Below are 22,088 nucleotides of genomic sequence, written 5' to 3'. Positions count from 1 at the left end.
AAAAACATTTTCAATACCATTTATTTACAAAAGTCACTATCATCAACCACACGTTGATAAATAGAAAGGACTGATATATACAATTAGTTTTAAAACAAAGGAAACTTGAAAATCACATCTGGTAAATATCAAAAATTAACATAAGAAAAACAAATTTTTTGGGGTATTGGAAATTGAATAAAGAAAAACTGAATTTTAAAGATTACTTTTCAGTTATCCTCAAATAGGTAGTATTTTTACTTTGAGGACTTGAGTTTTTTCCTTACCATCCTGAACTTTCAAAACATCAAAATACCACTCTCAAAGAATCTGATCTGTTCTTCTCTATCCCTTGAACATAAAAAAAACTTTAATCAATTGGATAGAGTTGTAGAGGATCAGTCACATATACATTTTGGTATTTTAAAATCTCATCTCCTATTTTAATCTTCTGAAAGGAAACCGACCGATATTCTTACTTGCAAATTATTGCGATTTTTCTTGTTTGTATGCAAGGTTAGCTCCACAAAATTTCAAGCATAAATGTCGGTTGACTTCCTTCAAAAGTATTATAATAGGAGATGAGATTTCAAAACACTGCACTCTAAACCTGTCCATTTATCATTTTAAGCATAATTTATTCGAGAAAATTGAAAGAGAAGCACTTTCAAAAAATGATTCCGCCAATAAATTGACTTGATAGTAGTTTAATCGAAGGGAAAATGAGGCATCATAGCATTTTCCCATAAATTTCTGGGATTAGTATAAAATAAAAAACAGAGTAGACCTAGCCGTTAGAAATGATGACCTTTGAAATTTTACGAAAACATCGCAGTGTCATTGATACATTACGTTGAGGGTGCAACTTTAATGAGCAGCATAAAAATTATTGCCTAATATCAAGATCACTTAATACTTAGGACCTGATTGAAGAGGAGAGATCTCTCCAGAAAAACGCACCTTCAGGATACGAACCGTTGCTGGGTGAAATCACTGTTTGAAGTTGACTGAATATCCGCCTGTGTTTGGATCCTGCTGGACTTGGAAATTATTGGTTGATAATCCAAATGGTCGTAAAATCATATTGCCCAGGTCTTTTAACTTACCTGTGAAGAAATAAAAAAATACAAGTAGAATGTATTTCTTGCCTAAAATCGGAGGATGAGATTCGATTCTTGAAGAAAGGATAAGACAAATTATATATATATATATACACACACATATACACACACACACCTTCTGGCTGAAGTATCTCAAGTGCCACTAGTGTTTACGCACTACATTGGCCAACTACTCAAATTTGTCCAATTTTTTACACAAAAACTTCTGAACAGAATCGCATGAAAATTTTATGTAATATTTCTTATGTCATCTAGATGCACCTCTGAATTGTCATGGAAATTTGTGCCTGAGTGTTTAAGAAATAATTAAAACAACATTGACACAGCGTTAATGGTGCTTGCAATACTTTGGTTGGACGGTGGCAATATTTATTTCAAAGAAAAAAAGAGGGAAATTCAGCCAGAAAATTTTGGTGGGTGAAAAACGTTTTCGGCACATGTTAGCTAGCTCCCAAAATGAGCCCTGTAGCTAAAGAATGAAACTTTTCAGTCCTCTAATAATACAATGTAAACCTATTTTATTTTTGAGTTTTGTACTTATATGAGTGAAAATCCTACGTTTTTATTGTTCACATAAAAAAAAAGAAAAAAAAAGGAGTTTCAGTTGCAGACATGTTATCCGCTGATAAGTCAATCGTCGAATATGCTGTTTTATCTCTTCACCAAAACTGCTGAGAACTGACAAAAAGTACAGTAATGCCCTACCTTTTATCTGGAGGTTCAGTTTTTTTACATGGTCAAATTCGAGTTTTTTGTCAAGACCAAGTTAGCCAACACAACACAAACTGGTTTTTTGGGTGAGGATTGAGTAATATGTGTCTGGTTTTCTGTGTTTTTTTTTTGTCCAATTATACAACTGTGTTTTATGAATACGGTTGAAATTTGGTCAAGATTGTGCTTCTTGGTTACGAACAGAGCCTGAAATAGCACTTTTTCAGTCTTATTTTGGTGGTCTTGATTATTATCCAACTTTTCTAATATCCGATGTAGCCCTCGACACAAATCAACTGATAATCAGGGCATTGCTGTAAAGTTCCAAGAATCTTCAAGCACATTCTGAAGAAATCAAGTACTTTTGAGGCCTTCTTAAGTTTTTTCCAAAGTAACCATTTTCGAAGTGTTTTCTGAGGCTCCTAGATTCTTATGATTTAGATCAGTGAAAAAACGAAATTGATGACTTACCTAACATTTCTGTTTTTAGTTTTTCATTCCTCACATTGATTTCGTCTTGGAGTCTCTGAGAAAAAAAAAAAGGAAAGGGAAAAATAAATAACGACTCATTGAACAGAATTACGCACGACATCAAGATACAACTCTGAACTCTAAGTTGACATTAATGTTCACTTTCCACTAACAAAATGTGCCCAATAGATTGGATTATCAGTCCGACAATTAAGTATTGCCAATCAAAATAAGGAGGCTTTTCTACTTTTGGATTAATATTATTTGGAAACCCAGTGTCTAGACACACTCATTCAATACTCTGTTTGCGATTCATGTTGATCAAAAAGTAAAGGCGCCTCTCAAATTTGATCCGCAACTCTCTACAGTCCCATCGATGACCCATTTTGATTGGCTCATTTGGATCAAGCAAACCAGCTTATGAATAACACTCAAACACACAATCACACATTGTATCAACACTAACAAACAAGCAAGCACAAATACTTGCGCAAATTCATGTGGGCATATTTTTGGCAAATAGTCACAGCTTTTGATCACATTTTTCGACCAAAAACCAAAAATAATTACCACGTCCTGGTCTCAGGTTCAGAACTGCAAACATATTACTCTGCAACTACGACAGTAAAAAGGTGTCTCCGGTTGGTCTCCTGGTACTTTTGGAGTGGATTGCCTCTGATCGTAAATCCATTCGTGTTTTAAGAAATCAGATGAATGGAGCCAGTTATTTCTGCTACAATGTCTCTTTCATTTTTTTTATACATAGTTTAAAAGTGTTTTGCGACGTCTTTAAATTTAATAAAGAGCTCTAAATAGCTAATAGTAATGACTCTCTTAATAAACTTGAGTAAACTGTTCTATAACAGTAAAAGTTCCACAATTCACAAATCTTTGTCCAAATTTTGTTGGCCAGTTAACGTATGTCTGAAAGTTGCAGCAAGGATGTTGATTTTATTGTTTGATTGCTGCTAAATTGTTTGCAACATTAAGGAACTGCCATTGGGTGACTAGAGCCTGCTGGTAAAAAAAAAGCTCAACTTGCGCACAGCTTGGGTATACAACATAATTTTCCTGACTTACAGTTGAATTGAGAGGTTACATTTCTCACCTGCAGTTGATTGTAGCCAACAAGATTCGGGCAATTAAGGTTAAAAAGGGAGAAAATCATTTAAAATTTTCAGTTTTCTTTTATAACGACGGGTTGACTGAGGTCAGTGAATAGTGTGAACAAAAATATGCATTTAAAAAACAGCAAAGATTGATGTAAAACTGAGACAATGATACTACAATCACAAGTAGCTTTAGCAATTGGAATTTTGTTCTAAGTATATGAATTTGTAGATATTAAAAAATAGAATTGATGGTAGAATTAATTTTTTTTTTTTTTTTTCACTCACAGGAATAGCCTGGTATGATTCTCTTTGTCTAGGGTCCAATTCAATAATTTTCTTATGATCTGCTAGAGCTTCATCCAGCTTGTCCGTCTGCTCATAAAGTTTAGCTCTCCGAATGTATGGTTTTATGTACGTTGGTTCCAATTCAATGGATTTAGAGCAGTCTTTTATCGCTGCTGATTTCAAATCCTAGAAAAAAAAAAATAATGACAATGAAATAAAACCCAAAATATGAAAAAAAATTGGGAGATCTTATGAGTTCAAGAGTTAAAAAATCCATGTCACCAATTTACCATTAAAATTCAGGTTACCAACACAAAAATTCAAAATAAATCCATGTTTGACTCATTGGAAATAGTGTCAGGTGCAGACATGAGACTTATCATAGATTTACACTAAGTGATCTGGACCACCCATAGTAGACTTTTTCTTGGTTATTACAGGTCAAACCAAGTCAAGTTAGCCCAATGGAGAATTACCTCCTAGAAAGTTGTTTAAAAATAATTGCCCGCTTTCATTCATAGAAAAAAGAGAAGTTGAAATGATGGAACACAACAATTGATATGCAAGGGTAAAGCCCCAAACACAGTGGACAGTGAATTTAATTGGCATTTGCTCAAAATTGTACTTCGTTTGGCCTCTGCACTCCTAACTTCGAACCAAAAAGATTCCAGCAGCCCAATTCCTGAAACGATTTCTAGCTACATTGGCAAGATAAGACAAGACATGGCCCTATTAGTGCCATTGAGTATGTCAAATTTCCTCTGCTGTTTTCGTTTTTGAATACAAAACCAAGCTACACTGAAACTTGTAGTATATTTTTAATTATAGAGACTAAATTCAGAGAGGGTTCAAAAATTTTTAGTAGTATACAAAGGGTGTCCAAAAAGTTTTGCAAATTTCCGAGTTTTGAGCGAACAAAAGCAGCTATTGATTTGTGATTTGTGTGTGCTTAAAGTAGACGTAATTACCAATAACACAAGACCAATAGCAGCTCTCTAGCTTATAAAAAGACAGAGATACAGGGTTTTGAAAGTGACATGCAGCGTAAAGGCCTCCAGGATTTTTAGCTACAAAATATAATTGAAGGAATCAATGATTTTTCGATCATCAGGGATTGGTGTACCAACATTTCGTACCTGCAAACCAAACAGTGAACAAAGAATACAACTGCTCGGTCTTGACAACGCTGCGGTGGCACATTAGCAAAAAAGGACCGGATATCAAAGAAACATGTATGTTGCATCAAGACAATGCACGGCCCAGTTCACCCAGGAGTTCATGAAAAAACACAACATTGTCATCATCCTGCAACCCCCCTATAGTTCGGACCTGGCTCTGTGTAATTTTTGGCTCTTCACTGAGTTAAAGAAATTTTTGGAAGGCACACAGTTTGATTTCATAGCTGAGATCAACCGCTGTTCAAAAATTCTTCAAAACCCTCCGTCAAGAAGACTTTGAAAAGATGAGCCTCAAGAAGAAGGCAGAACGGCTGAAACTTTATGTTCAAAGTGGTGGATAATACTTTGGAAAATGGCCGAATGTTGAGTCAGCCATGTCATCTGATGAAAAACCTTAAAGTTTGTAAATTTTTATAAGATTTAGTGAGTTGTTTCAATAAAAACACTCAATTCTTATTTAACTTTTTTTTTTCTGGACAAACACAGCTAAAAGTCCTGGAGGCGATCATGCTACTTGTCATTTTCAAAACCCTGTATCTCAGTCATTTTTTAAGCTAAAGAGCAGTTCTTGGTCTTGTTTCATTGGTAATTATGTCTACTTTAAGCACACACAAATCGCAAATCGATAGCTGCCTTCGTTCGCTCAAAACCTGGAAATGTGCAAAACTTTTTGAACACCCTTCGCAGTTCTCTGTTAAAAAATAAAACATGAGAGGAAATTGGACGACGCGAAATGTAGTAAGGTCGGCTCCTATGCTGATTCCGGTTAGTATTCTCAGCAATGGAAGATAATTAGAGTCCACACAAAATAAGTTTACGCCTTTTTGAGTGCGACAGAGGATCCACCATCTTAATCCTAGTAATTACTTTTAATGCTAAACTGAAGACCTCCTCCTCTGGACCTAACTAGAGTCCCTTTATACTGAGAGTCAAGACAATTCGGCTCATGAATGTCACAAACGGGAATAAAGATTACAGAAATTGAACGTTTTTCGTAATCTTTGATCGGCCCATTCTCAAATGCCTCTCTCCGTTCCTCCTCTCATTCCGTTTGTTCCTTGCCGAACCCGTAATTCCCTGGTCCATTCCAGATTATAATCTTTGCAATCGGTGAAAATGTAATCTTTATTCCCGTTCGTGACACTGTGGAGGCCTAAAATACGGGAACCAATCAGAAATGGATTCAAATTGTCTTGACTCTCAGTATGAAGGGACTCTAGACCTAACCCTCTGGAGCAACCTTATTTGGCATGGACTACATGAGAAGTTTGGATGGAGTAATAGTATACCAATTGGATTTTGGCGGCAGCTCTATTGGCATACAGAATGGCTCGATCTTTGGTGAAGCATAGAGGGCACGTCCTTAACCCTGCTGTGTAGGCAAGCGCAGATTCTTTGAACTCCATATTTTTGAATTTCGCGTTTCCCTCATCTTTAAGGCGGTTGGCTTCTTTTTTGGCTTCCTGAAACATTTTGAGAGACAGAAAAATTAGGGCGAGAGAAAGCTTGGTGTTACAGGTAAGTTTATATTCTTCTCACCAATGGTCAAGTAGTCCATAGAGCTTATCCCACTCCTGATAACCCAGCCCCAGGTGAAGATTGCCTGAGACTATCAAACGCAGGTTACCTGCGTCCTTGCATCACATGTTTGAGCATTCCTTCAAACAGTTTCAGTGATTCAACATTCAATGCTTTACAGTGGACTGAATCAAGTGTGTAGTTGGATTGCATTTTGCAAAAAGGAACCACTAGCATTGCAATGTTGCTAAGATTGTGCATCTTCTTTTGTCTTGGAGGAAAAACCCGATTATCCATTCATAGTTTCTATTTTACTCGCTAAAAACTGTAAATTCAAGACAAAAATTACCATCTAAATTTCATAGTTTTTCACGATTCCCACAATTTTATTGCAAAAGATGAAGTTGCACAATCTTAGCATCATTGCAATGCTAGTGGTTCCTTTTTGCAAAATGCAATCCAGTTTAGATCATAGCAAGGCAGATAAAGAATGGTTGTCGCATTTTGATTTTGGCTGCCATCTTGAAGCGTTGTGACGTCCAGAGGGTACAAAATGCAACCACTATTCTTTATCCGCCTTGAGATCATAGTTCTAAAAATTCTAATTGGTCAGTTACTTTATGATTTGACTCATTCTCACACGTAAAAGTCATGACAGGTGTTAATCATATTAGCATGTATTTGTTCTTGACATTCACTGAGTCTAGTCTATTCACAATGCCAGAGTCAGCTTAATGTATTGCTGTTAACAGTGTTGAAGGCTACATTTAGACAATGACAGTTGTACAGGAATGTGTCACTCTGCTGTTGACTGAAAGGAAGGAGGGTAGAACCGAGGGAGGAGAAGATTAGACAAATGCCACAAGAGGAAATTGAATCATTCAACAAAAATTTAACTGCCAACCAACTAGACAGTTTGACATGCTGTCAAAATGATGAAATGGCCAGTTTTCTACCCATCCTTTGGAAAGGTTCCCCTTTAGGTGCCATGAAAATAGAAAATCCAGAGGCTTTACTGATTTAAAAGGAACTCTAACGCATATAAAACACACTTGACATAAGTAACACAACCAATACAATTCATTTGCATTTCTTAGGGTTCATTGATGCAGTGGTTGAAAATTCACTTTAGCCATTTTCCCGCGTCGCAAAATGGGAGCTGAAAAGGGGTTCAATTGTGTGCTGTTGAAGTTGTAATTGAAAATTGCGTGCAGAGATGGTACTGAAAATTACGCAGGTAACAACACTCAACGGTGCATCAGTGGACCCCTTTCCAGCACCCATTTTGTGATGTAGGAAAACAGCTTCTCTGGACCATTGGAATTAAAGGAAGAAAACTGATAAAATGTCCCACCTCTTTTTCCTCCTCAGAATACGTTGACTCTGTCTGCTTCAAGGCCTCTTCATCGATGAAGTCTTCTGGATCTTCTGTCTCCTTCTCCGCATCCTCCTTTGCATCTTCACTTTCATCCTCATCATCACTAATGGCAAAATCTTTTTCCTCGAAGTTAGGATCTTCGGAGAACTTATTAAAATTATTTGTGCTAGAGTCGGAGGGTTTCTTGTCCACTGAGCATGACTCTTCTAAATCTTTGGTTAAATCATCTATAAGCTCTTCGTTAGACGGGATACCGGCCTTGCTGCTGGCTAAAGAACTTTGAGGGGAATTGTCTGTCATACTGCACACCTGGAAGAACGTAAAATAAATCCGACCATAGCAAAAACGACCAAAATTAAAGCGGTTCAGAACAATTTCAAGCGAAAAACTTTCCTGAGAAGCAAAACATAACCTCAAACAACAAACCTGCCGATGCATGGTGATGCAGTCAAGTTGTCACCGGTTAGACACCGTCTTGGCGCTAATCCGCCAATCAGCTGACGCTGATATGTTTGATTGAAACCAATCCCGGAAGGTTTACAAGGTAGGAAATTGCGCGCGCGGGAAGCAAAAAGTAAAGCGGGAATTTCAATTTTGCGCTCTTTCCAAACACGAGCGCTTTCTCGAGCGGAGATCCGGGAGGCTCAAAAGTAGAGTTAAACCTGCCACTCTCCCTCGCTTCGAGTATTTCAATTGATTACCTTAACTTCTGACTAAAACTCATTCAAAACGCTGATTACATGATCAAACAATGTATCAAATCTGCCCGATTCATTTCTAAATTGCTGTTCCGTGAAAATCACTTGTCACGGTGCAAACAGCTTGCACAATATTTGAAAACATTATTTACGACAAGGTCTCCGGTATTTATTCTATCATGAAAGCTGATGAAATTAAACGTATTGATGTATGATGATAATAACTATCCGCTCTCTGTGGTATATTTGTTGCCTACACGGTGAAATGGAGATGTTGCAAGTGTGAGGAATTTGCGATTTGACTATTGATCCTTATGTAAAAGTTCGCGAGAAACACGATGCGCATGGTGCCACTGGTTTTTTCTGAAATCACCTCCCAAGCTCAAAAAAGGCTCTCAAAGTGAGGCCAAAATGGAGGGGATATCCCACCCTACCCTGAGAGTCCACCTTTACATCAAAACAAACTCTCCATGCAAAGATAGGGAGCCAATACATTAGCAGGGTTGCCGTGTTTTCAGTTTTGGAGTCCCCAAAAAAAGTGGCAGCCCTGCTAATGCATTTGCTCCCTATCTTTGCATGGAGAGTTGATCTTCATGTAGAGGTGGACTCTCAGGATAGCGTGGGATATCCTCTCCATTTTGGCCTCAACTTGAGAGCTTTTCTTGAGCTTAGGAGTTGATTTGAGAGAAAACCAGTGGCACCATTGTGTTTCTCGCGAACTTTTACATTAGAATCAACAATCAAATCGCAAATTCCTCACACATGCAAACATCTCCATTGAAGGCGGATCTGAAGTGGACGATTGTTAAAAGGTTTGCGAATGGTCCATTAATTTGGCAAAGTTTATGGAACGAGATGATTGTGTAGTTTTCGAATAGATAATCATTTCGTGCTCTCCTCCTGTCGCTTATGTAGCAAAACTGGAGGCGAACTTCAGATGGACGATATCTACGTATCGATAGATAACATCGTTTATCGGGTCAACGGAGCTTATGGAGCAATAGAAACTTGCGTTCTTGATTAGATGATTATTCTTGCTCCTGGGTATGTTTGTTGCCTATGCAGTGAAATTGAAGGCGAAATTTTGATGGACGACTCTTACCTACGAATGGCATACCGATGGCGTAAGTCCGCAATCGCATATCTCGTTTGCGGTGTCTGAAAATTTCCGCCTCTATGTTATTTTTTTAAATGAGAGCAAATTGACATAATTCCTTGAAGTTTCGGCAGAATTTTCTTCGCAAAGAGAAGAAAAATCACGCCGGTTGGAAAGAATTGCCGTTGAGTAGTTTTCCGTTTAAAAAATAAAGTATTTCAGGAGGTCTACGACGCCGTAAACCGAGTTACCCTGGTAAAAATTGGCAATAAGAGCTGCGTTTCAAAATACCATAGGAGTTCTTATAGCCGACTGAGGAAGGCGATGGAAAATCATATAGCTGGCTGTAGAAAGTGGAAAAAATCATACGGCCGGGCTACACGAAGCGATAAAAAATTATACAGCCGGGCTATAGTTCCTATCGCCGGGCTTTACACTTTATCGCCTGGCTGTTGCTTTTTCGCCATCGGCTATAAAAGGCTTTAAGAAATTGTTTAGAAATTCGTGTGCTTTGTAAATCCTTAAGTTTGTACGGAATCACCTTAATATTTACAAAACGCACATTATATTTTCCTTTACTACATATTTTTTTTTCATCTATTAAAATAAGAATAATCCATACAGAGTGTGCAAACATTTCAAAGTCATGAGTTTAAAAACGCTGACTCCACGAGATTAAATATCAGAGCCTAACACAAAGCGGAGCGGCGGCGCACTGGTGCCTACAAACCTAACAGGGATACTTCACGCATTGCGCAATGCGTGAAGTATCCCTGTTAGGTTTGTAGGCGCCAATGCGCGTCTCGCGCTGGCTGCCCGCCCGCCGCGCCGCGCCGCGCCGCAGCGTACCACGGCGCTTGTAACAACTATTTCACACCAGAGGTATTGCACAGTATCATACGAAATTGAAGGCGCTCCAACATATTAGGAATGGCAGGCATCCTTCAAAAGTACGGAGCTTTACTTGCAAAATAAATCAAGATACTACGGCCCAAAAAGAGAGCGGTAGTCCAAAAACTCACCAAGTCCTAGCATCCGTAATTACTAACGTTTAGCATACACTATATCGCTAGGCTGTTGCTTAATCGCCATCGGGTATAAAAGGCTTTAAGAAATTGTGTTGCCGGCTGTAGGAGCTATTGGAAATGTTACAGCCGGCTGTAGGTCCAAGGCATTTTGGAACACAGATTCTACTGCCAATTTTTACCAGGGTATTTGATTGCCGACTCACACCGTCAATATGGGCTGGCTAATTGTATTTAATAAAGACGTAGATATAGATACTCTCTTTAATGAGCCGTGTGATTACTGACTCCTTATTGCTAGATGTATTCCAAGTGTAATGTAGTCAAGAGGAAGGATACTTGAAAAGACAGGCCACGACAATTTCGGTTTTGCAAAATTAAGTCCATTTAACGGGTTTGGTGGACAAGGCGCAAAAGTGCAGTTTTTGAAAGAATTAAGACGCTGATGATTTCAAGTGAAACCAGTCTGAAAGCAAATTCTGTGAAAAATTTGCTTCCAAATTCCAATTTTTAAGCATCAAAAAGTCAGTTTGAACTTTCTCTCCGCCATTAGGATCCATGTAATTTCAAAACTTCAAACACGAATTTCTCGAAATAGCAAAAACTGCCCTTACGCGCCTTGTCCTTCAAGCCCCACATTTGACACCACCACCAGCGAAGTAAAAAATAAAACCAAACAATGAGAGGAAAGAAATAGTGAGGGAGAGAGAGAGGAAGGAGAGGGAGAGAGAATGATATAGGAAGAAAAAAACATAGATCAGGGTGCAAGTATCAAGTATTATGTACATTATCATAATAATGTCGAAGGAAAGAAGATGTTTTTCTCATTTTGACCCCTCTGCGGATGTTTTGTAAAATTCATAGATGCATAGCTAATGAGGAAATCTCGTGAGCTGCAGAACTGCTAGGCCAGTGATATCTTCAGAACTCACGAAATTTTTACGTATTCGCTTCCGTTTCTTACAACCTTAATCGAAATTGGTCGCTTTTAAAAAAAAAGGCAGCAAGACCATTTTTGATGAACCTTGAAGTCCGTAAGAATTCTCAGTCTCTAGGGTTTATTAGATAATGGTTTTGTTTGGTTTTGAAATCGACCGATTCAATTTATTTAGCAGTCACCATAAGCAGTGCTTCAAAAAATATTGTTAACTCGTATCTCTTTGCGTTACGTAAACTCGGTACAAATCAGTGGCGTGGCGTGCTTTGCGATATATCGATTGTTATGCCATTTAAACCTATGGAAAAGGATCGATAAACAGGGTGTTCGCAGCGAACACCTTAATAATCGATTCTTTACCATAGGTTTAAATGGCATAACAATCGATACATCGCAATTCACGCCACGCCACTGGTACAAATGCCTTCCATTCGTCCCCAATCAAGAGTTTAATTTCGTCGATCGGCCGGCCATTATGCAACCTTTCTTTGCGCGTGGCAAAACAATTGACCAGACCATCATGAAAGATTAATGATATGCCTTAGAACTGCACAAATTTTTCATCGATGGAATCAAGAGATGAAAACTCAATGGTGGACCCAAAGAGAGCAACTGAGGAAGACGTGACACTGGGAAAAAAAACATGCTGTTTTAGCACCTAAGATGTCAAAAATGTGTCTGATGATCCCAAGATACTGCCTTTACAGCCCTCGCAGTTAACTTTACATCCTGTGAATGCAAAAACTGCGTGGGCAATCAAGGCTGCATCTTAGGATCACCAAACATATTTTTGACATCCTAGGTGGTAAAACAACTTACCATTTTTTTTTCAGTATATGTTGCAACTTTTTGCACGCGAACCCTGCACATATTCTTTTGAACAAAAACCTCTTAACCATGCACCCTCTCCTCTAGCATACCTTTTTGAGCCATCACAGTGACGAACCCTGACAATTTAGTTACTTGAAGATTCTATTGGAATCTATTTGTAAGTCATACAATCAACAGAAGAGAAAGAGGGGAAAACCTGACATGGTAAGTACTCGACAAAAAATGTTGACTTTACACTATGTTTTATTGGTGCTAAATTACCCTGAAAAAAAATTCACGGCGTTTTTACCAAGGTCCGTTGGTACCTTTGCCATCTCACTTTGTTTACCAAGTATTGGTAATTTTACCAAGACAGACTGGTAAGCTTACCAAAAAACCGGTATTTTTACTGTTTTTTTCAGGTTAGAATACCACTTTTATTGGTAATCGATTCCCGGTAACTTTGCCATTTTATCTCGGTAATTCTACCACAGTCGATAAAAAATATTGGCTTTTTTACCAAGGTCCAGTAAAATTACCGAGAAAGTTCAATAACTTTACCGAGATTTCTCGGTAAAATTATCAATTCCATAAATGGTAATTTTACCAAGAAAAAACTGGGATCAAATAGAACCCTGAATTCTTGGTAGTTTTACCCTTTTCTTAGTAAATACACCGAGATTTTTTTTTCAGTGTAGTCCTAGCTATCGGTAAGATGGATCAATACCCGTCTGTGACACAGGTCTGAAACAATCGACGTTTCGATCGTTTGCAACTCGGTTTGCTTAACTCGCACTCAAGGCTGCATTAATTAGACCGGAAAGATATGCACCAAGAGTAAAACAAAACCGTTACCTAACCATGCAAATATCGTGTGTAATCTTTTTTGATGTTACGTCAGATGGTAAAGCCATAACGTCGGGTGTCCCTCGAAGCATTTCTTGGATCAGGGCTACGTCTTTCACGCCCTAGTTTTTCAATTTCCCCGCGCTGTAGCTAGCGTTCGGCAAGGTATCGAGTTAGAAAAACTGGCTCCCGTCCAGGCCTTTGCGTATTAATGCTGATGTAAGTCATGTACACTGCCGTGCTAAGGAAGAACGCCGTATGAGCCGTCAGATGTTGCCAAGTTTCCTCCGATTAAAACCGAATTTACTGGGAAAATTGCGATTTTTTTCTCTAAAATTTTTAGACAATTTGGTGCGCAATTTAATCTAAAATATCTGAATATCTCAAGGAAACATATGCGTGAATGTTATCAAAAATACATGTTTATCAAGGGAAATTTGGCAACTCTCGATTGTTCATACGGCGTTCTTCCTTAGCACGGAAGTGCAGTAATCGTCGTTTCCCAGATGAAAGAACGTATCTGCAATCAGTGGCGATTCCTGAAAATTGGCAACACTGTTTTTCCGCTCCTTAAATGCATTTAAAACAATCGATTCTTGATGAGGCAACTTGCCGCACCTAATATTGATATTTTTGATGGATTAAATGCAGGGAAACAGTGTTGCCAATTTTAATAAATCGCTATTGTCCGCAAGGTTGCAGCTTTCCCCTCGTAACAGAAGTCTTGTATGCTGGGTTTGCGATTGCAGCCCTCTGGCCTACATACAATTTAGCGAAAAATGTGATGGCGTCACTAGCTGCTTTCTTTAAAACAAACTTCTAGGTTTAAAAGAGCTTCCAAAGTTGAGGTACTGATGGAGAGGGTCCCTGTGGCGACGTGGCGTCATGAAAGAGTCAACCTTTATATTCAGTCTAACTCTCCATGCAGAGATAGTCATCAGACTTATGAATTGGGTTGCTGCGTTATTGATATTATTGTTGTTATTTTTTGATTAGCTTCTCTTTTGGTAGATTGACCATAATCTTTGTGTTACATTTACCAAATCTTTTGGTTGAAAATTAGGCGCGAACCGGTAGGACCGCACCCATATTGCACTGGTAGTAGTCCAATGCGTTAGCCACTCTTAAGTCGCAAGTTCTAATTGACATCGAGAGAAGCAAGAGTATGTTAGCTCAGCATAAACTTTTTTTCATCCCACATGTCTCAGTTATGGTTTTGGTAGATCTAACCAACAGTTTGGTCCATTAACCAAAGGTTTTGTTTGATTTGACCGAAAAAAGTGTAACTCAAAGATACCCTAAGTACCCATGAACACAGAAATTTTAAACCAAGTGTACAGTCGCAATTGTTATTATTGATAGTTACTTCAAGTGATTTCTTCGTCCAATTTATTAATCGTCATCGTCATCGTCATCGTCATCGTCATCGTCATCGTCATCGTCATCGTCATCGTCATCGTCATCGTCATCGTCATCGTCATCGTCATCGTCATCGTCATCGTCATCGTCATCGTCATCGTCATCGTCATCGTCATCGTCATCGTCATCGTCATCGTCATCGTCATCATCATCGTCATCGTCATCGTCATCGTCATCGTCATCGTCATCGTCATCGTCATCGTCATCGTCATCATCATCATCATCATCATCATTATCGCCAAAAACAACAACTCACTCCGGTGGTTTGTTTGAAGCTGAAATATCGCCACCCGCAGTGGTTCATTCAGAGACCTAATGAAGGCTATGTTTCGCCTTCATTTGACGTGGTATGCTTCACGCGCTCCCACAAGTCGAAATAGGGGTATTTTGGAAACGGCGTCTGAAACATGCAGAGTGTATGTGTCTGCAGAGAGATTTTTGAAAAGACGCGTGTCTGCTCAATTTTTACGATGAGCTACGTGTTGTTTTTGAAAATAAATATTTGGAGGTGGATCCAGTGGCGTAGCTCACCTAGCGCGAGACCGAGCGGTCTACGGTCTGTATTTTTGGGCCTCCTCCATACCCCTCAGGATCAATTGAGGGACTTGGAGGACAAGGCTCATAAGTGCAGTTTTCGAAAAAATTGAGATATTCATGAACTCAACTAAAACTAGTTTGAAAGTCTACTATGTGAAAAATTCGCAACTAAAATCCAACTTTAAAGCATCAAAAAGTGAGTTTAAACTTTCTCTCTCCATGAGGCTCCATATAATTTTGAACCTTTAGACATGTATTTTTCGCTATAGGTAGCAAAAACAGCACTTATGCGCCTTGTCCTCCTTTCAATTAAGGTATTGGATTTAAATTTAAAAAAAAAAATCCAACAGATGACTAGAGCCGTGGGGTGGGCCGTGGGCCTGGGCCCGCCCGCATTGCGAGCCATGCGGGATCTACAATTCTACATTTAAGCCACTAGGTGGATCTGCTCTGTTCTGCAGTTTCTACTCCATACTTTATTCCCTCTCACCAAACGAGAAATTCCCTTTTCAAGGCACTTTGTTCCCTTCAAAATAAAGGGAAGAACTTATTCGGCATGGATCAAATTAAGTGAAAGCACGGGGGTAATTTTAATCGCCCCGGCGCACAGCGGATCGAGTCAATGAGAGAGATGGGACAAAATTTGGAAACTTTAAAAGCTCATAACTCCGTTCATACCTACACATTTTATGTTCTGAAAGTGGCTTTATAGGTTTCCTCGTAAAATTTCGCCACAGAAGCACCCCTCAAAATATAAAATGTAAAAAAATAAGCATCAAAATTTGCAGTTTCAGTCTAAAATTTTATGTCCGACTTCTCTGATTGACTCGATCTACTGTGCGGAGGCAGTACTGCCAATTTTCTTGCTCCCTGTACGTGCATAGAGAGTTTGTAATAATGCAGAGATGGACTCTCACCATACCTTGGCGATTCTTAAAAGTTCCTACCACTGCTTTTCTTGCATTTAAACGCATGTAGAACAATCAATTCTAGATGAGGCATCAATTGATATTTTTTATGGAGTTAAATGGATGGATCAAATACAGTGTTGCCATCTAGAAAGCATCGCCACTGTCACCATAACGTAGGCGGGCGTTCCTCTCCATTACGATCTCAACTTCACGAACAAAATTGGTTGCTGCTTTAAGAATTAAATTTTTATAAAATGTGTTCGACATGTTTCAAATGCACATTTTACAATAATGGAAAGCTAATTCACCCACGGGGGTGGTTAAATTAGCATTTTTCTATTGTAAAATCTACATTGAAAAATGTCGGGCACTTTTTTAAACTATAAAATGGTTAACTCGGCAATTGCATTTTTTTCTGTGTTTGACAGCTGTATTTAAGCTTAGGAGTTCCTTTCAAAAAAAAAAAAAAAAAAACCGTGGTACCATTGTATTTCTAGCAAAGTTTCACTCAAAAGAGAGAACTCAGATCGCGATTCCCTCACTGGAAAAAAAAACACATTGGATCTAGAGTCCAGACTCTTGAAAACATTGACAAGAAAAAACACTCTTGATTCAATCAGATTTAAGCTTAAATCAAAAGGAAATCCGCTCAAATTACGAGGCTTGGTTCTTGATTTAAGCTTAAATCTGACTGAATCAAGAGTATTTTTTTCTTGTCGATGTTTTCAAGAGTCTGGACTCTAGATCCAATGTGTTTTTTTTCCAGTGCTGGTTTTCGCAAGAACCCCATTTTCCGATTTTTCGAATACGTCAGCGATTCTACATTCGCTGATCCAGATTACACAATGGTCACTAAATCGTGCTTTTCTGACCACGCAATCATCGGTAAGTGTCTTCACCGCACCGCGAGGTGCGTAAATTTCCTTTGTTCGAACCGCGCACGCAATCACATCGGACATCGAACGCGCTTTTCACCGGCGGCGGCGCACACTGGAACGCGCCATCGGATGAAGTCGGACATGAAACTTCTGACTAAAATAGCAAATTTTGATGTTTATTCCGTCTCATTATACGATTTGAGGGATTTTTCTTGAAGAAAATTTGACGAGAATACCAATGGAACCATTTTTAAACCTCCATATTTACTACAAACGAAGATGTAGGTGTTTAAAGTTTCCGCATAATTTCCGACTTCACATAATCGACTCACACCATTGTGCGACGGCCCATCCGAAGCGGTGCGCGTTTTCGCAACGGCGCCGGACAATCGGACGTTTTCAAGTCAAAAGGAACTATCGCCACTGCGGGCTGGGCTCCGAGGCCCGTGAGAATACGTGTGTGATGGAGCTCATGCCACGTTGTGGTAGATAGCTCCTTTTGATTAGAATATTTCCGATTGATTTGGAAACGGGGTATTGTTGCATCGAAAAGGACGAAAGGAGGCTGAGGGTATTGTGCGGTGGAGCGACGCGACGGCGGGAGGACCGTCCTGAAAAAAGCACGTGTCCGCCCCGTCGCACAGTGCGGCATCCTTATGGGCGATGCGGATAAAAATCCGTAAAAGATACTTAACTTTAAATAATGAAGATAGTAGCACTGCACTGGGAAAAAAAAAAAAAAAAAAAAAAAAAAAAAAACATTTGATCTAGAGTCCAGACTCTTAAAAGCATTGACAAGAAAAAATACTATTGATTCAATCGGATTTAAGCTTAAATCAAGAACCAAGCCTCTTAATGTGAGCGGATTTCCTTTTGATTCAAGTAAAAAGTCCGATTGTATCAAGATTATTTTTTCTTATCAATGTTTTTAAGAGTCTAGACTCTAGATCCAAGCAACTTTGTTTTCAACTTTTGGATGTTCATACGGCGATCTGCCGTAGTACGCACTGGAAAAAAACACACATCTAGATCTAGAGTCCAGACTCTTAAAAACATCGACAAGAAAAAGTACTCTTGATTCATTCAGAATCTAGCTCAAATCAAGAACCAAACCTCTTAATTTGAGCGGATTTCCTTTTGATTAAAGCTTAAATCTGATTGAATCAAGAGTCCTTTTTCTTGTCAATGTTTTCAAGAGTCTGGACTCTAGATCCAATGTGTTTTTTTTCCAGTGCGACATAGGAAAATCCTTCGGCTCTATCAAAGTAAAACACTCGAGAAATAAGAACATGTTATAACTCAACATTTTTTGCGTATTTTTCGAGAAAAGTTCATAAGTTCAAGTTCAAAAGTTAGCAACCTTGAGTCAGCCCTGTGTTAACAATGTAAAAACAACGAGAAACACCCAAACTTTAACTTCAAATATCTCGGTAATAATTCTTTCGGTAATCTTCAAATTTATTCGGTAGAATTGAAGTTGGAAATCTGAGGATTAAGAAAATGTCAACCATTCGGAGCGTTTTGCGTTTCAAGCGAGAAATCTTCATTTGAAGTTGACGTCTTTTTCTCGTGCATTTCCTATGGACCAGTGGTTCTCGACCCATTTCCCGCCCACTTTCTACCCAAATTTGAAGTAGTTTTGAGCAAAAAAATTTAAAAATGAAGCGTCATTGTGAGCCAGAAATATCTTCAAGATGACAAACTCCAAAAGAAAAATATTCAGATGTCAAGTTGTGAATTTTTTATTTATGTCCACAGAGGACCGCACTGTGCGTCGTCCCCGCTGATGCTGAACCTCGTGGAGTTCGATGTGATACGGTCTTCGATCCGCGCAAAACTGAGGTTTTCGAGTTTTCATGCTGTAACAGTTGTTACCTCAGACTGACAGGTTCAGGTCCTGCGACTCAAAACATATTATGTCAGCCGAGGATGCATTAGAAGACGGCGGGTAGGAGCGTAGGAGGCGGAGGAGGAAGAGGAGGAGGAGGAGGAGGAAGAGGAGGAGGAGGAGGAGGAGGAGGAGGAGGAGGACGAGGACGAGGACGAGGAGGAGGAGGAGAAGAAGAAGGAGGAGGGGGAGGAGGAGGAGGAGTAGAGGAAGAAGAAGGAGAAGAAGAAAGAGGAACAAGGATACGAGAGATGAGAAGGACAGGAAGAACAAAAGAAGAAAGGAGAAGTAGGAGAAGAGGACGAGGAAGAAGAGGATGACAAAAGAGGATGGAAAAAAGAGCAAGAAGAAGAAGATGAGAGATAAGAAGGACAGGAAGAACAAAACAAGAAAGGAGAAGTAGGAGAAGAAGACAAGGTAGAAAAAAGCGAGGGAGAAGAGGGAGGGAGGCAGAAGATGAAAAAGAGGAACGGAAGAATGGGGAAACAAAGAAGTGGCAGGAGAGAGCGAGAAGGAGAAGAGGAGGTAGGAAAGTGGAGAAAGAAAAATATTATTGTTTTCCGTTCCGTCTCTATCTACCACTTTTTCTCGCTTTTTCTCCTCCTCTTATCTTGATTTTCTTCCTCCTATCATCTTCATCTTCGTTGGGTCAACAGGAAATCTCCGTGTTTCAAACGATATTACACTGAAAAGAGATGTCCTCCCTGGTAAAAATTGGCAGTAGAATCTGTGTTCCAAAATACCATAGACCTACAGCCGGCTGTAAGATTTCCAATAGCTCCTATAGCCAGCAACACAATTTCTTACAGCCTTTTATAGCCGATGGCGATTATGCAACAGCCTGGCGATATAGTGTATGCCAAACGTTAGTAATTACGGATGCTAGGACTCAGTGAGTTTTTCGACTACCGCTCTCTTTTTGGGCCGTAGTATCTTGATTTATTTGGCAAGTAAAGCTCCGTACTTTTGAAGGATGCCTGCCATGCCTAATATATTAGAGCGCCTTCAATTTCGTATGATACTGTTCAATACCTCTGGTGTGAAATAGTTGCTACAACAAGCGCCGTGGTACGCGGCGAGCGGGCAGCCAGCGCGAGACGCGCATTGGCGCCTACAACCCCAACAGGGATACTTCACGCATTGCGTAATGCGTAAAGTATCCCTGTTAGGTTTGCAGGCGCCAGTGTGCCGCCGCTCCGCTTTGTGTTAGGCTCTAATATTTAATCTCGTAGAGTCAGCGTTTTTAAACTCATGACTTTGAAATGTTTGCACCCTCTGTATGGATTATTCTCATTTTAGTTGATGAAAAAAAATATAATGTGCGTTTTGTAAATATTAAGGTGATTCCGTACAAACTTAAGGATTTACAAAGCACACGAATTTCTTCAATTTCTTATAGCCTTTTATAACTGATGGTGAAAAAGCAACAGCCAGGCGATATAGTGTAAAGCCCGGCGATAGGAACTATAGCCCGGCTGTATAATTTTTTATCGATTCGTGTAGCCCGGCTGTAGGATTTTTTCCACTTTCTACAGCCAGCTATATGATTTTCTATCGCCTTCTTCAGTCGGCTATAAGAACTCCTATGGTATTTTGAAACGCAGCTCCTATTGCCAATTTTTACCACGGCTCCGATTAAAAGTAGATATCCGGTCGAATTGACGAGATTTCTCGTGCGAGAATTTAACTGGAAAATTTGTCTCAGTGCAGAATGTCAATTTTGCGACCCTGCATTTTGTGGTGGGAGGAGGGGGCGTCTCTCTCTTTCAAGGGTCGATATTTTGGACAAGAAAGAGCCTATTTTTGACTTTTTAGTGTCTGTGTCTTTTGGTTACAATTCTCCTTAATTTCTGAATTTGAAAGGGCAAACTTAAAGTTTTGCCGGGATCCTCGATTTTCAAAATCAGAACCAACTTTTGCTCCCGAAGGAGTTAGCGGAAAAGCGGAATCAGATGCGGAATTTCCGGGGTCGACTTTTTATTTGTTCCAGTGGCGTGGCGTGAATTGCGATATATCGATTGTTATGCCATTTAAATCATTGGTAAAGAATCGATCTTGAAGGTTATCGCTGCGAACACCCTGTTTATCGATCCTTTCCCATAGGTTTAAATGGCATAACAATCGATATATCGCAAAGCACGTCACGCCACTGATTTGTTCCCACGGTCCCCGACTTTGCCCGCCTTTGAATACGCAAGACTGCCGCCTAAGGAAGAACGCTATATGTGCCTTCGGTCGTCGCCATTCCTCTGATGAAAGCCCTAATTTCAAATTTTTAAATGTTCTCTTCCAATTTTCAGGATGATTTTGTTCACAATTTTAACTAAAGTATCTGAAAATTTCAAGGACGAGTATTTACAATTTTCCTCAAAAATAAACATTTTATCACGAGAAAGGCTACATTTTGTCGCCTACCTGACATAAAGGCGTAACTACACTTTGCAATGAACCCTGTCCTCCTTACAATCCGATGCTTTCCCCCGGCTCATTTCAATGTGTAGTTACGCCCCAGTGGCGTGGCGTGCTTTGCGATTTATCGATTGATATGCAATTTAAACCTATGGAAAAAAATCGATAAACAGGGTGTTTGCAGCAAACACGTTAATAATCGATTCTTTACCATAGGTTTAAATGGCATAACAATCGATATATCGCAATTCACGCCACGCCACTGGCTCTTTTGTTAGCCAAGCGATGATTTGAATGCTCATACCGCGTTTTTCCTCAGTGGCGTGGCGTGCTTTGCGATCTATCGATATATCCTCATTTGAAGCTGTGGTAAATAATCGATTATTAAGGTGTTCGCTGCGAACACCCTGTTTATCGATACTTTTCCATATGTTTAAATGGCCGATCAATCAATATATCGCAAAGCACGCCGCGCCGCCGCGCCACTGTTTCTTCGTATCACGGAGGAAGAGGCCTTGTTAAGGGTGGTATGGATTTTTTTTAAAAGTTGTTTTAGGTTTTTGCCCTGTTCGGGCATCGTAAACTTGTGTGGGAGCTTTGAAAAAGGATGAGTATAATTAAGGTGGTACACGGACTTTATGTCCACTTGTTTTACGTCCACAGACTTTTCGTCCACAATTTTTACGTCCACAGTTCTGAAGCCCACACTATTGTTAAGTCCATTACTTATACGTCCACTAAGTTAAGTCCACAAAATGTAAAGGCCACTAAAATCAAATTCAAGCGTCATATTTTAGTCTGTGTGTAAAATTATATTGACAATATCGAAATGAGAAAATTAAGAGAGAATGAGGTGTTGTTATCGTAACTCATATTTTAAA

The 22,088-nt window shown here is 39.3% G+C and overlaps 1 protein-coding gene across 2 annotated transcripts; it reads right to left on the bottom strand.

Moving 5' to 3' along the window:
- Window positions 1-3: 3 nt before the first annotated feature.
- On the bottom strand, window positions 4-8,185 carry Ttc1 (Tetratricopeptide repeat domain 1). Of its 2 annotated transcripts, XM_019048198.2 has the most exons (6): window positions 7,730-8,185; window positions 6,147-6,320; window positions 3,680-3,865; window positions 2,283-2,337; window positions 940-1,085; window positions 4-330 (listed from the first exon to the last, which is right to left on the bottom strand). In XM_019048198.2, exons 1-5 carry the CDS (start codon window positions 8,051-8,053, stop codon window positions 970-972), a joined length of 855 nt encoding a protein of 284 aa, XP_018903743.2. In that variant the 5' UTR covers window positions 8,054-8,185; the 3' UTR covers window positions 4-330; window positions 940-969. The 2 variants fall into 2 exon arrangements, with proteins under 2 accessions (XP_018903743.2, XP_018903742.2); XM_019048197.2 differs by having other exon boundaries at window positions 4-1,085; window positions 7,730-8,184.
- Window positions 8,186-22,088: the final 13,903 nt, after the last annotated feature.

The sequence above is a fragment of the Bemisia tabaci genome, chromosome 9 (assembly GCF_918797505.1).
Source record: "Bemisia tabaci chromosome 9, PGI_BMITA_v3".
NCBI classification, from domain to species: Eukaryota; Metazoa; Arthropoda; class Insecta; order Hemiptera; family Aleyrodidae; genus Bemisia; species Bemisia tabaci.
This window is presented reverse-complemented; position numbering and strand designations above follow the sequence as displayed.